A 13,224-nucleotide genomic window follows, 5' to 3' on the forward strand; every position below is an offset into this window, starting at 1 on the left:
ACTATTTTGGCATTTACTAAGATTTTTTTAGGCTGGTTTGGAGTTTAGCTAATTTTTCAGCTACATGCTAGCTGTTTGGCTAACCTAAGTTTTGTTTTTTTTTTGTTTTTTAGGCTAATATTTTAGCATGCTATCAGCTTCAGCATTTTTGGCTCAATTGCAGCATCTTCAGCTATCAGTTTCAGCATCTTCAGTGGCCAAATTCATCTTACAGCATTCACACTAGCATCATTGCAGGTAATGCTATATATCTACTTCATAATTATTTTAAAAAGTTACATTTTTAAAGTTTTCAAAGTGTCGTTTTAGTGTGTTTCATAAATGTTTATTCTGTCCGTCCCGCGACCAAAGAAACAGAACAATTTCTTTGATCACTGATTTTGACCAAAATGTTCCATGTGTTGTGTAGTTTAGCCTGTGTACTTTGCATTCTTCTTTACAAACTGCACAGCCACGGTTTCATTAGTTCAGCAGTTTACAAGCAACAGACATTCTGCCTTTTAAAGGAAATTGTGTTGAAGAAGTTGTCATCTCACCAAAGCAGACGCAATAGGTAAGCAGTGAACAGTGATCGCCATCCATGCATGCATTTGGTGTTTACAGGAACACATGACAGGTTAGAAGGACATTTACCGGAAAGCCTGCTCGTCCAGGAGGGCCCTGAAAAAGGGGGGCAAGAAAATTGGTGAAAAGAGAAAAGAGCACATTTTATAAAGACAACACAAGACTGACCGCGGCCAGAACAAACCTAAGGCGGAGAAGTTGAAGAAAAACTGTAATTTCTTGGTTTAAATATGTTTTGGTTTGGCCTTTCAGCTTTAATCATTTCTAGACCACGACCATGAGTGCTGCTTCTTCAAACAAATACTCATCCAAATGTTGGAATAGTCCAAACAGATGCTTTAGTAATTGTGATTCTGCCTTATTAGAACCTCTTAACTAACTCAACACTGAGTATCCTCCTAACACAGAGAACAGTACTAGCCTCTACCAAAAACAAAGAACAAGACTCACAATGACTACAATCAACCAGGAGGACATTATGAAAAGTCAAGTGTGTTCTTTTCCGCAGAATGAAAGGAACTTGAACGAGTGGATCTCAAATAAAAGAACCTGAGCTAATTGGGTGGAAGTTAGACAGGAACTCTCTGAAGAAGGAGAGGCATCAAAGGTTAACAAGAGCTACGTATGCTAACAGCTTCTTCCTGTTTGCTGAATCCTTCTCAGGCTTTCTCCACAACAGTGTGTTAAAGAAATACTGGGAAATTAAAGAATAGAAACAAAGTCTAAATTATGTTCTTAAGACCCTCTCCAATGGTGGTCTGAACCTGTTATTGTAGCATTCTTCTCATGATGGAGGACAAATAGAGACTTTAAAGTTATGGGTATGTATTTGTTCAAATCATGATGGATCTGGAGCAGATGAAAACCTGCAGTCTGAAAAAGCTCAGGTTGGTGACGCAGCAACTGGCAAAGGCAGGTCAAAGCCTCCTCCTCCGATACATCCACTTGTAGATGACTAGATCCATGTCCGTCCTCATTTTCCTCGTCTGAGCTGGAATCTGGATCTAAACTGTGCGGCTGGTTTGCTACAATATTGGTCAGAATTTTATTATGTTAGCTTGGGGTTCTAAGGGGCTGTAAGATAGTGGAAGGACCAAAGGGATGATGGGATGTCAGCCGAGGGTTACCTTCGCACCAACAGTCCCCCCATGAATTTCTGATGCTGCTCTGCAGAAAATATGTCCTAGAAAACAACTTAAGTTTACTTTTTGGCTTACAAACTACATTATCATAATCAGGACTACCAGGAATACTTTGACAAAAGATTAAAAAACAGTTGATAATATGCTATGTTGTTCCACCGCGTCCATGTGAATGGATAACACTTTGGAATGCTGCGTTTTTCAAACTGTTCAACAGGACTTGATATTAAGCTGTAGATGAAGCATGAATATGCAAATTATATTAATGTTACTTTAAGTGTTTAGATAGTTCAATTGTGTTTACATAGAAAGAAATAAATGTTTCTGCAATTTTGTCTGGAATTTGCCGTTTTGAAGAATTCCAAACTCAGTATTAGCTTTAAAAAGTTACTGTTGTGTTGTGATTTGATTGACCAGAAACTGATGCTTTCTGAAATGATCATATATGCTTCCATTCCTGTCACCATAACCCATGAAGAATAGTCTTTACTGGTGGTAAACATTTTGGACTATTGAAGTAAAAACGAGCTGTTCTGAAAATAGGAAAGCAAAGCAGTTGTGTTGATTTTCATAAACTTTAACCTATCCAAATGAAAAGGAATGAGGCAAAATGAAAAAAACCAAAAACATTTCTTTTGTTTTTGGTTAATAAATACTTTTGGTAATGAAGGGTTCTTTGAGATGGCTTTATATGGTACAGGATGTCTTTTATTTTGAAAGAAAGTCTTGTAAACGCCTGTCAAAAGTTTCAAACTATTACATAGTTAAAAAGACTATAGATGTTTTGATGATGCCAAAAAACAAAACTTCATATATATGTATCATAATTGCGACAATAACATAAATCAGTGTTTTATTTTTGTGGCTCTACTGTGTGGTGGTCAGTGAGAAATTGGCCCCAAAGGCTCCTTGGTATTGAAGGTTGTGGACCCCGTGCTAAACAAATATCATTTCAAATGTTAAAGCTATCAAGGCTTAACAAAGTAGAAAATGTTCATGCTTCCTATTTAACATCAAATAATAAAACTCTTTAACTTTCAGGGTTTGTGTTTACAGAAAGCCTTTCAAAACCTTTTTCAACCTTCAGCTTTTCTATGGAGCTACGTTGGGGCCACAAATATCTGAAACCAAAATAAAACATTTTGAAAAAAATATTGGTGTTTGGCCAAAAAACAAAAAGAAAGTAAAATCTCCAAAACTTTTTGCTATTTTAAAATAAATGTAATTATTTTCAGCTTCAAATGTTCAAAATTTCAATTTCAAAACTTTAATGTTTTATATATTTATTGCCTTTTTCACATGACACAAAAAAAGACAAACAATAACCGCCCCTACCCCCTCTCTCCACCCCCTTCTGCTGCCAACAATTATGCCAATTATAATTACAACATGAGACATATATGTATACATTTATGTAGAAATTAAGAAACGGTGAAGGAAGAAAAAGAGAAAAAACATTCAGAATGCAATTCTTAATTGACTAGTAAAGAAAATGGTGAGCATATTCCCTTTAAACAGCGGACTCTGCAGTCTGTGGACAAACACAGGGTTCTCACATTCAGTTATTAAGTCTGGAATTGTGGCTCCTTGTGCCTGGTATAATGACTCACATTTACGCCTTCTCTTCTAATTCATGCAGTAATAGAGCAGCACACAAAGGTGCTCAGCCGCCAAGTGCTGAGTGTGAACACCCTGCACTGAGATGTTGGCCCCTCAGCCACTGGCTCTCCAGGGATTGTCTGCAAGGGGTGAAGGTCACCACGGCGGCGGAAGGAACCCTTCATTTAAATTACACAGTAACCCTCCAACATGTGGCTCCCATTTGGCAAAGTGCTGCTGTATAGGACGGAAAGGGGGGGTGGTAGGAGTGGATTATATTTGGAAGTGGTACGTGGGATGCATGGTCCCCTGGGTCCTTCTCTGCTCGATAAAAAGGTTCTTAGGCTGCATAGGAATGAGGTTTGATTAAACCACTCTCTCTGATTTTGCTTCCAGTCACAGGAAGTGCAATGCAAAACTCAACTTATAGAATGTCAGTGCGTTTACTGGAGAGACATTTGGTGCAGACCAACACTCATTTTCCTGGATATGTTGGTTTGTATGGATATGATATGAAAGTTCTTGAGAACTCTGACGCAGACCAAACCCTGCTCCTCCCAAAAACTACAGTCTATCTTTAGTTGCAAGTGAACTTTGCACCGTTTCATTTACAATGTGAACGCAGACGGACTGTCTCACAAACCAGTCGAGTGTCACATCGAAACCAAAGTGGTGTGTAGAGGACAATTCTAAAGATGAATATCTCGCCACTTAATAAACTTCCATTAGTTTCTATAAAGGACATTTGGGGCTTTTTAATTAGACCAAATGAGAAGTCTCTTTTATCTCTCCACTGTGGCTCCTTAACCAAACATGAAAATAAGTCAGACTGCTGATCCAGACATGTCCACCGTCAGAGTCAGCAGCTCCTGATAATGGCTGTCTGACCAAAACTACCTAAAGAAAACAAATAAACAAAGCCTGAAAACTAAGACTACCAAGATCCAAACTAAAATAACAAAACCCAGCAGAGTAAGACTGATGAGGACAAAGAGGAGAAAAGAACAAAATAAAGAAAAGAAAAATAAAATAACAATTAATTTAGATTACTTACATTTTTAAATTGCTTGTGTTTGCATTCTTTCAGTTACAGTAACTATTCAACAGTTGATGCCAAGAAAAGCAGCCTTGTGTTGACATGCAGCACTGAACAGTAATGTAGTATTTATGCAATTAACGTGAACCAGCTGTTTCTGTTGAAAAAAGTGTCTTTTTATTGTTATGTAACACTTCCTAAAGTTACGCATAACAGTGCAAATCTGCTGTTTTATGTTTATTTAGTATTATGTCAATGATATGTATCGTTACTAAATGAAATTTAAAAAAATAAATAAATGGTTGAAGATTTCCAGTATGTCAAAGAGTGTGTGCTAGGCCTTGTTCACACTGGACGCGGAACCGCTGCAAAGCGGCATGGAGCAGAGTGTGCGTGGCGTCCACTCAGCTCTGCAGTTCATACAAGACGCTCTTTTTTCCTTCATGGTCGACAGGCGCTTCTACTAGAGCTTTTTTGTTTTTGCAATCATGGGTAATAAATTAAAAACCTAAAGATATTATCCTGTGTTTCTGCTAAGAGGAGCTGCTCTCTGCCCCTCTGTTGTTGTTTTACACCCAAACCTGAACCGCCCACCTGCTCCGGAGTCGCCCCGCTACATTGGTCTGTATGCGCGCGCGAGTGCATGTCTGTCTGTTTTGTGTGTGTCTGCGTGCGCGCTCGCACGTGTGTCTATGTGGGTAAATTAATGAACTAAAAATATTACCCCATGCTCCTGCTAAGAGGAACTGCTCTCTTTTTTTTTTTTTCTTTTACTCCCAAAACCCAGTCCCGCACCGGAGTCTGCCCACTATGTTTAACTGTGTGTGTGTGTCTGTTTTGTGTGTGTCTGTGCTCGCGCGCGCTCGTGTGTGCATGCGTGTTGTGATTGAATGTTTATTTTCATCTCTACAGTCTGTTTAGATACAAAAACATGATCACATTTGTCAGTCGCAGCATTTTATTGTTAAAAATTGGTTATATTTTTTTGAAATAAACAGAATTTTCTCATGTATCGTGATGTAACTTCCTGCCAGTATTGACACAGAACGCTCGCGGCTTGCGCACAAAATAGAACAGACGCTGAAACAATCCGCTGCACGGCGCAGGCCCTCCACGGAGGACCTCGCCGCTCCACACCTGGTGTGAACTAAACCAAAGGTTGAATGGAAGCGGGCTCCATTCCGCGCCTCTTCAGCGTCCAGTGTGAACAAGGCTTTAGGTGTTGCTGGTGACATCTCTGGTGTTGATGGGTTAAAGGGTTACCAAACAGGGAAGTTAGAGGCTGACTCCACCCACAGCTGAAATTTGAATATCCAGTCAGAGGGGTGGGGTGCTGGGGGCTGGACTGTTATCATTACAGGAGCTGCAGATCATAACGTGGGACTTCTGAAACTTACATGGTTTGACCAATCACAAAATTCGACTGTAATACCTCAATTTAACCTGTAGGGTATGGTTTCAGATGGTTTCACACTACATATTTTCAAGAATTAAACAATTTTATTTTAATTCATCAAAAATGTGGCAACAACCAACAAACAGCACCTTTAAAGCCCTTTTATAGAGGTCAACAGCCAAGAAAAGAGGGTTTAGGGCTTGGTTACCCTTAAACTTTGCTTGATTCTTTAGGACTAGCTAATGCAAAACTACAAAATCCCCCACAATCCACAGAAAACCAGAGTAACAGTGCTAATGTCACATTTAAACAATTGGAAACAGTAGGAGTGCTGAGGGACAGACTTTTCTGCAGTCAACTATATATTTTGTCTTTATACCAGGATGTTGCTGAAATGCGTCAAGAAAAACAACAATAACCTGAAAGTACAGAAGCTAATCTACAGAAAAAAGGCTGACATGTAAATCACACAGTACTAGGTTCCAAGACTGCTAATGAATGATGAGTGATCCTGCAATGTGATTTCACAAGACAGAGATTCATGAACTGAACCTGTAATCCTTTTGTATTAACTCTTCTCCAAACACTTGTTCAAAAATGATGACATGGAAGAAACTCATCTTTTTGTTTGTCATATTACATTGTAATCAACCCTTAATAACCCATAGTGACACCAGTGCAACAGAAACATATCTGAAATGTTTTCTGTGATCAACTTGTTTTAGGTATTTTCTACATCATTTTATTTTTAAGGAAAATGGGTTCTGGGTCTTCATGGCTTAAGTTTTTAGAGCTGATAAGAATATGAGGATCTCTGAATAAAAACAACACAAAAATAAAGAAAGGGCTTCTTTTTTCACATAGGGCAAATAAATAAAAAGAAAAAAACAACAGCTAATTCAAATAATTAAAGTTATTTTATAAAAACAAAGCTGCCTCCTCATAACCAACATGTATGAATCTGAATGAGAGTCATTTGAACTGTTTGAGGGTCCCATGTCAAGTCAATGCATCACAACAGGCTTGCATGATTAGCAAAAAAACGTTTCAAGACAGGACATGAAAGTGTTTAGCATTACTTTACCGCATGCAGGTCACAAAGGGCGTCTGGTCTACTTACCGGAGGTCCTGCAAGAGAGACAGAAAAAGGGAAAAAATTAACTGGATGTTACACACAGACAGCAGTGATAAACATCTGTTTCATTCAAAAGATATCTCACTTTCTGAAGGAAAAGTCTCGTCTCACTCGAAACCATGACAAGTCATGTTATGAGAGACATTCACAATAGTCAAAGCATCCAGCAGAGTATTATTTTCACTGGTTTTAACCATCGTGGCTTTGGCGGGTTACATGTGAACCCCCCTGAGAGAACCACAGAGACCTCTGACACTTCACAACATTTCTTCAGCTGGCAGCTCGTCAAATACTCTGCCTACCAATCAGTCCTGCAGTGAGGAAGGAGTGAGGGAGACGGCAGATTGGACTTCATCATCTGTAACCAGAGCTGGCTGCGATTGGAGAGTTTCTATCTCGTGTACTCATCAGTCTTTAGACCCACTCCAATGAAAATAGTGTTTCTGGCGTTCTTACAAAGCACTTTACTCAAGATTAAAATTGCATTTCTGAGCATTTCTTTATTCAAATCGTTGAGAATCAAGGGCAGACTAAAAAAATACAGTTTGAAGAAGAGCGTTTTTATGACTTGGAACAACGTTGGATGGGACACAAGCTCTCGATCCGCTCCATTCTGGTTAGGATTCGGTTCCATGTAGGACCTGTTGTGATTTACAGGATTCTACCGAAACTGAAGGAAACTGCTGCAATCAGTTCCTCATTTTGGTGCTTAGTGTCATTAAAGGTTTATTGCATGTGAAGTTTTCAGTGACCTGATCAGCGGGTAAAATAACAATCCAAATACGAGCGTTTTTGTCCAGGACTTGCATCCATTTTCTTTACCTGCTGGAGCCACGCTGTCGCCAGAGCTCGTCTCTGGGAACTGTTGGGTGAAGGCAGGATACACTCTGGACAAAATGGCAGACTGTTGCAGCGCGGCGGTTCTCTGGCTGCAGCCAGCCTTTCGGTCGCTCAATTAAGCGGGAGACAAACAGCCACAGCGAGGAACAGGTGCAGCCTGCTCAGGTCTCCTGAACTGTGATATTTCACTGACTTTCAGCGAGACAATAATAAAAGAAAGGCCCCCTATTTCCCCCTCTCGGGTCGATGCAGAACAGCCTTCAAACTCAGTCACAGAGACACAGAAACACAGCAGAAGCAGCTCTCATCCAGACACACCCCCAAGTCAGATAAAAGCCCCAGTAACAAGAAACTCTTTAGAGGATTTCATTTTTTCTTTTTTTTTTGTCAAACTTCTCACAATAAATGATCCTGATCTTTCAACATCATCTCTGCCTTCCACTCACTGTAAGTGTGTCATACACAGACAGCCACACACAGAGCGATGTCTGGCTCAAAATCACATTTTTAACAGGAGGCGAGCAGCAAATTCGCCACGCGGTGAAAGAGGGGCGGGCCACCTGTTTGCGTCCCAGAGGTTGGGGAGCTCTGATTTGATATGAACAACCAGCACGCCAAAAAACAACACTCAAAACGTCAATTTTTGACGTGAAGGTCTTTACTATCCATCATTATGTGACGACTTGGGAATGAGTGCATTAGTTTTTATTACTGAAGTACCGAAATTGGCACAGATTAGGAACCAAAACTAAAACCAAAGAACTGCTTTGGCACTGAAACCAAATAAAACCCAATCAGAGCCCAGCCCTGATTCTGATGCATCCACGTGCAGACAAATAGATCCATGAACGTCTTTGGTCTGAACTGGAATCTGGATAAAAACTGTACGGCTGGATAACTCCGATAGTGGTTGCAAGTTTTGTTGCACCGGTTAAATTAGTCATGCCCACAATGAAATGATTTTCTAATGAGCTCCTACCGCTCTGCAGAAACTATGTTCTAGAAAACGACACAGGTTTTTAGATTTTGGCTAAAAACAGCGTAATCCTAATTAAAAGATCACTGGGAACACTTTTACAAAAGAGGATCGGAGTTGAACTTTAAGAACACTTTTAATCTCAAAGATGCACACAGTGCCTTAGAAGACAAAGTGAACACAAGAATATCAGTAGTAAATCTATCAGTACAGAGATAACCTTGTTTATACTGTGCCATACCTAGACATCTTCAAGTGGTACTCTGTGTTTAGTGTTGTAAATATTAGTTTGTCTTTACTAAAGGAATTTGATTATATTGATGATCACAGCTCGTGTCTTTCTATTTTTTTCTCATGAAATACATTCAACATAAAAATAAGGAATAAAATGCTGAAATACTAAACAGTTTTGGTGAAGTCTAGTTAAGACATTTTGATGAATTGACAGACTCTAGTAAATGAGCTAGTTTGAGGCAGGGATCCCCAAACGTTTTCTTGTGAGGGCCACATAACAGTTTTCTTCTCTAATGAGGGGTTGGGGTCGGTTTGCAGTGTAACAATCACAGCCTAAGCGTAAACATTTATAGTATTCCAGAAAGCCACACACAAACAAGTTTAAATAATTTGTTTCTGTAATCTTCATGAAAAAAAACATTTTGAAAACAAGACATATAGCATTACCTGCAATAATGCTAGTGTGAATGCTGTAAGCTGAATTTGGCCGCTGAAGATGCTAGAGCTGATAGCTGAAGATGCTGAAATTTATAACTAAAAGCACTAAAACAGCCAAAAACGCTGCAGCTGAAAGCTAGCTAAAATATTTGCGAAATGTCAAATTAGCCTAAAAAACTGAAAAACATTCTAAATTAGCCAAAACAACGAGCATGAGGCTGAAATATTAGCTAAACTCCAAAATAGCCTAAAAACAGACAAAAAGCCAGAATTAGCCAAAACAGCTAGCATGTAGCTGAAATATGAGCTAAATGCCAAATTAGCCTTAAAAAGTGGTAAAATGTATAGTTTTGCCAAAACAGCTAACATAAAGCTACAATATTAGCTAAGCTCCAAATTAGCCTAAAAAAACTGAAAAAAGCCTAAATTAGACAAAACAGCTAGCATCTAGCTGAAATACTAGCTAAATTTCAAATTGACCTAAAAAACTGAGAAAAAGTCTAAATTAGCCAAAAGACTAGCCTGTGGCTAAATTATTAGCTAAACCCAAATAGCCTAGAAATCCTTAGTAATTGCCCAAAGAGTTGGAAAAGCTAGCAGAAAGAGCTGAACATTTCAACAGCTGAATGAGCTAAATAGCTGAAGAGCTATGGACGTCCAAAAAAACGTTAGAAAAATAAGAATTAAAAAAAATAAAGAAAAAGTGAATAACTTTAGTGTGACTGTTTTACAGCTTTCACACTATTAAACCAATAAATATTCTATCCACTCCAGTCATCGATCAGACTGCAGAAGGGAGGAATAAAAAGTCACGTTCCATGAGGGTCTTGATCTGAGTTTCTGATAGTGTGTGGGGGGCGGGGCCAAATGCGGAGGAGGGCCTGATTAAGGCACAGTGAAACATGACGCAAAACAAGTACAACTGCCTAATGATGGTTAACCCTTTAATCAACCCTTGGATTTATTGTAACTTTTCAACCGTTAACACGATGATTGCAGTAGATTCTGAAGGAGAAAAGCGACCGGGTGAAGAGTCACCGGCGACGCCTCAGGTGTTAAAGGGTTAATACATCAGCTAAAAGGAAAATCCATCAACATGTCCGATACCGTGGGATGTAATCTGCATCAGCGATCTGGTACATACACTGTTTAGGCATTCGTGACTCAGACCCATAAACCAGCCCTCTCACAAAAACTAATCTATTTGCCCCTGACCTTTTCACAAACACAATGGGAGAACTGGGAGTTATCTGACAAGCTGGATTATTGCTGAAATCAGACAGGTTGTTACATCAGTCCTACTCAGATGAGGAAACCACTGAGGACAACCACCATCAATAAACGTCACATTTAAACCTTTGACTCTGCAGAATTGATTGTGTCTATTCAGACCAGCATTTTTATAACTTTTATGTTCTGCTTTATCCTGCTAAAAAGCTAAAAAGAAAAGAATAAAGTAGATTTTAGGAATGAAATTGTAGCATTCATATCGTTCATGAATGTGGAGGAAAGCCTAAAGACAGCCTATGACAGATCCTTAATACATCCTGTGTTGTTCACTTCATCCAACATATAGGTTTTTTCATGCACCATAAAGATTTTGGTGTAAAAATGTCCAGACCCAACTGTTGATGCAGTCAGGGTGACAAGATTTCCCCTATAAGACGAATTATCCTTTCATTTCCTGTTAGTTCTGAAGGCGTGGCTTGCTGACTGCGAGTGATTTTTATCAGACCTGCTGTAAACAAATGTCAGAGCACAACTACTTCAGTTAACACGATGATTCCAACAGATTCTCCTTCAAAATCCACTGGAATTATCAAGTAGTTAACGGTTGAAAAGTCACAGTATGTTAAAGGGTTAAAATTTTAAATCAGTGTTTATTTTTATGTCAAAATGTCCCCTCATTTGATGTGTTTTCTAAATAGAAATTCAGAATGGCTAAGGATCTGACACTTAACCATGCAAAATATTGCACCAGATCTTTACTAACTAAGTGTCAAAACAAAGAAAATTGGGTAAAACATCAAACTAAAGCACATGTGTGAAAGTTAGGCCCGGGGGCCGGATCTGGCCCTCCAGGTAATTCTATTTTATTGTTATTAATGACCCGATGGTATTTGGTGCTTATTTCTAAGTTGTACAATTTGACAGCATATATTTTTATAGAGAGTAAAATACTGACAGTTATTTAGGGTTTAGGTTGATTTATTCTGGAATAATATTCCTGACTTTTTATTATTCATAATTATTTTTAAAAGTTACGGTTATAAGGTTTGGAAAACGGGCATTAGGGTAGCTTTTTGGACTATTTTGACATTTACTAATATTGCTATTTGGGCTATTTTGCAGTTTAGCTAATATTTCAGCTACATGCTAGCTGTTATGGCTAATTTAGGCTTTTTTAAAAAAGTTTTTTAGGCTGTTTTGGAGTTTAGCTAATTTGTTCAGCTACATGCTAACTGCTTTGGCTAACCTAATTTTTTTTTTAGGCTAATTTGGCATTTAGCTATTTTTTTTTTAACTTGGCTATCAGCTTCAGCGTTTTCAGCTATCAATTTCAGCATCTTCAGCTATCAGCACTAACATCTTCAGCAGCCAATTCCTACTAGCCTTATCGCAGGTAATGCTATATATCTAGTTCATAGTTATGTTAAAAGTTATGGAATTCAAGTTTTAAAAATGTAGTTTTAGCATGTTCAATAAATGTTTATCCTGTTCGGGACGTGACCTAACGTGCGTTTTGGATTTTGACCCCCTGTGCGATTCAGTTTGACACTCCTGATCTAAAGAAAACTATTATTGACATGCCAAAACACTGTCAATACATTAGCCATCAGTGAAAACTTAATTGATTTATCTTTAAACCAAATTCTGCAAACCTTGCACATGCCCCCATCAGAGACCAAAATGGACAAATCGTCTCACTTCCAGACATTGTGTTCCAGAGGCGAAGCTTAACTCATCTCTGCATGCAAGCATGTAGGAACCGAACATAGAAGCCAGATTCATGTTGCATTCTTGGCCTGCCATCACATTCTGCTGGCCGGGCCCACTCACCTAAGGGACAAACTGTAGATCACCTTGATCCAAAGGCACTCACTGAGGCCTGTGGGAAGTCGATTCAAATATAGCACATGAAGTGGCGCCTGACAGGGGCCTCTGGAGCAACAGCTTGTGTGCAACAAGTATTGGGCAGAACATGAAACAAACTTTGCACTCATAAACACACACACACACACGACATGTAGAGGAAATTTGCTCGTCTGCAATGATATCATGTATTCCAAGGCTTCTTGTTCGCTGGCCTTAATGCTGTCTATTACCAACACCTGTTGCTTCTGCTTATGCAAGAGCTCTGCTTCACTGGAGCCGGAAATGGACATCTGATATTTCATGCCATCATGCAAAATCATGGGCAGCCCCCTGTACTCAACACACACATTCTTAGGCACAGCATCGACCAGTATATAAACAAATGTACAGTCGTCACAAAGAGAAGAGCAAACATTTGAAGCTATTGCTCCTTTATGAAGATTTGTCAAATAATCGGGGGACAGGTGCTGTGATGAAGACACCAGGAGTCTAAAGCAGCAACAGAACCACCAAATGGTTGACTGCAGCTCCTTCACCGAATGGGGAGGATGTGGAGAAGAAAGGTCACAGTTAGGTTTGATTCATTTGGTCTTTCAGTAATTGATGCAGCAAAAACCCACCAGTTCACAACATCATTGGTTCATAAATATGTTTTAAGACACGTGTCAAAGTCAAGGCCGCTCGCCAGGTAATTCTATCCAGCCCTCCAGATCATTTTATTTTATTGTTATTAATGGTCTGATGTTATCTTGGGCTTATTTCTAACTT

At 39.1% G+C, this 13,224-nt stretch overlaps 1 protein-coding gene across 8 annotated transcripts in view; it reads right to left on the reverse strand.

The window, feature by feature from the left end:
- The window catches only part of col13a1 (collagen, type XIII, alpha 1), a 140,801-nt gene that overhangs the window by 69,400 nt on the left and 58,177 nt on the right, over positions 1–13,224 (reverse strand). For all 8 annotated transcript variants that reach the window (XM_024296974.2, XM_024296973.2, XM_024296976.2 and 5 more), the window contains exons 3-4: positions 6,858–6,865; positions 634–660 (exon numbers count right to left, since the gene is read on the reverse strand). In XM_024296974.2, coding sequence (XP_024152742.1) covers positions 634–660; positions 6,858–6,865 — 35 coding nt within the window. The remainder of the gene's footprint in view (positions 1–633; positions 661–6,857; positions 6,866–13,224) is intronic.

This window comes from Oryzias melastigma, linkage group LG15 (genome assembly GCF_002922805.2).
Source record: "Oryzias melastigma strain HK-1 linkage group LG15, ASM292280v2, whole genome shotgun sequence".
In the NCBI taxonomy this organism is placed as follows: Eukaryota; Metazoa; Chordata; class Actinopteri; order Beloniformes; family Adrianichthyidae; genus Oryzias; species Oryzias melastigma.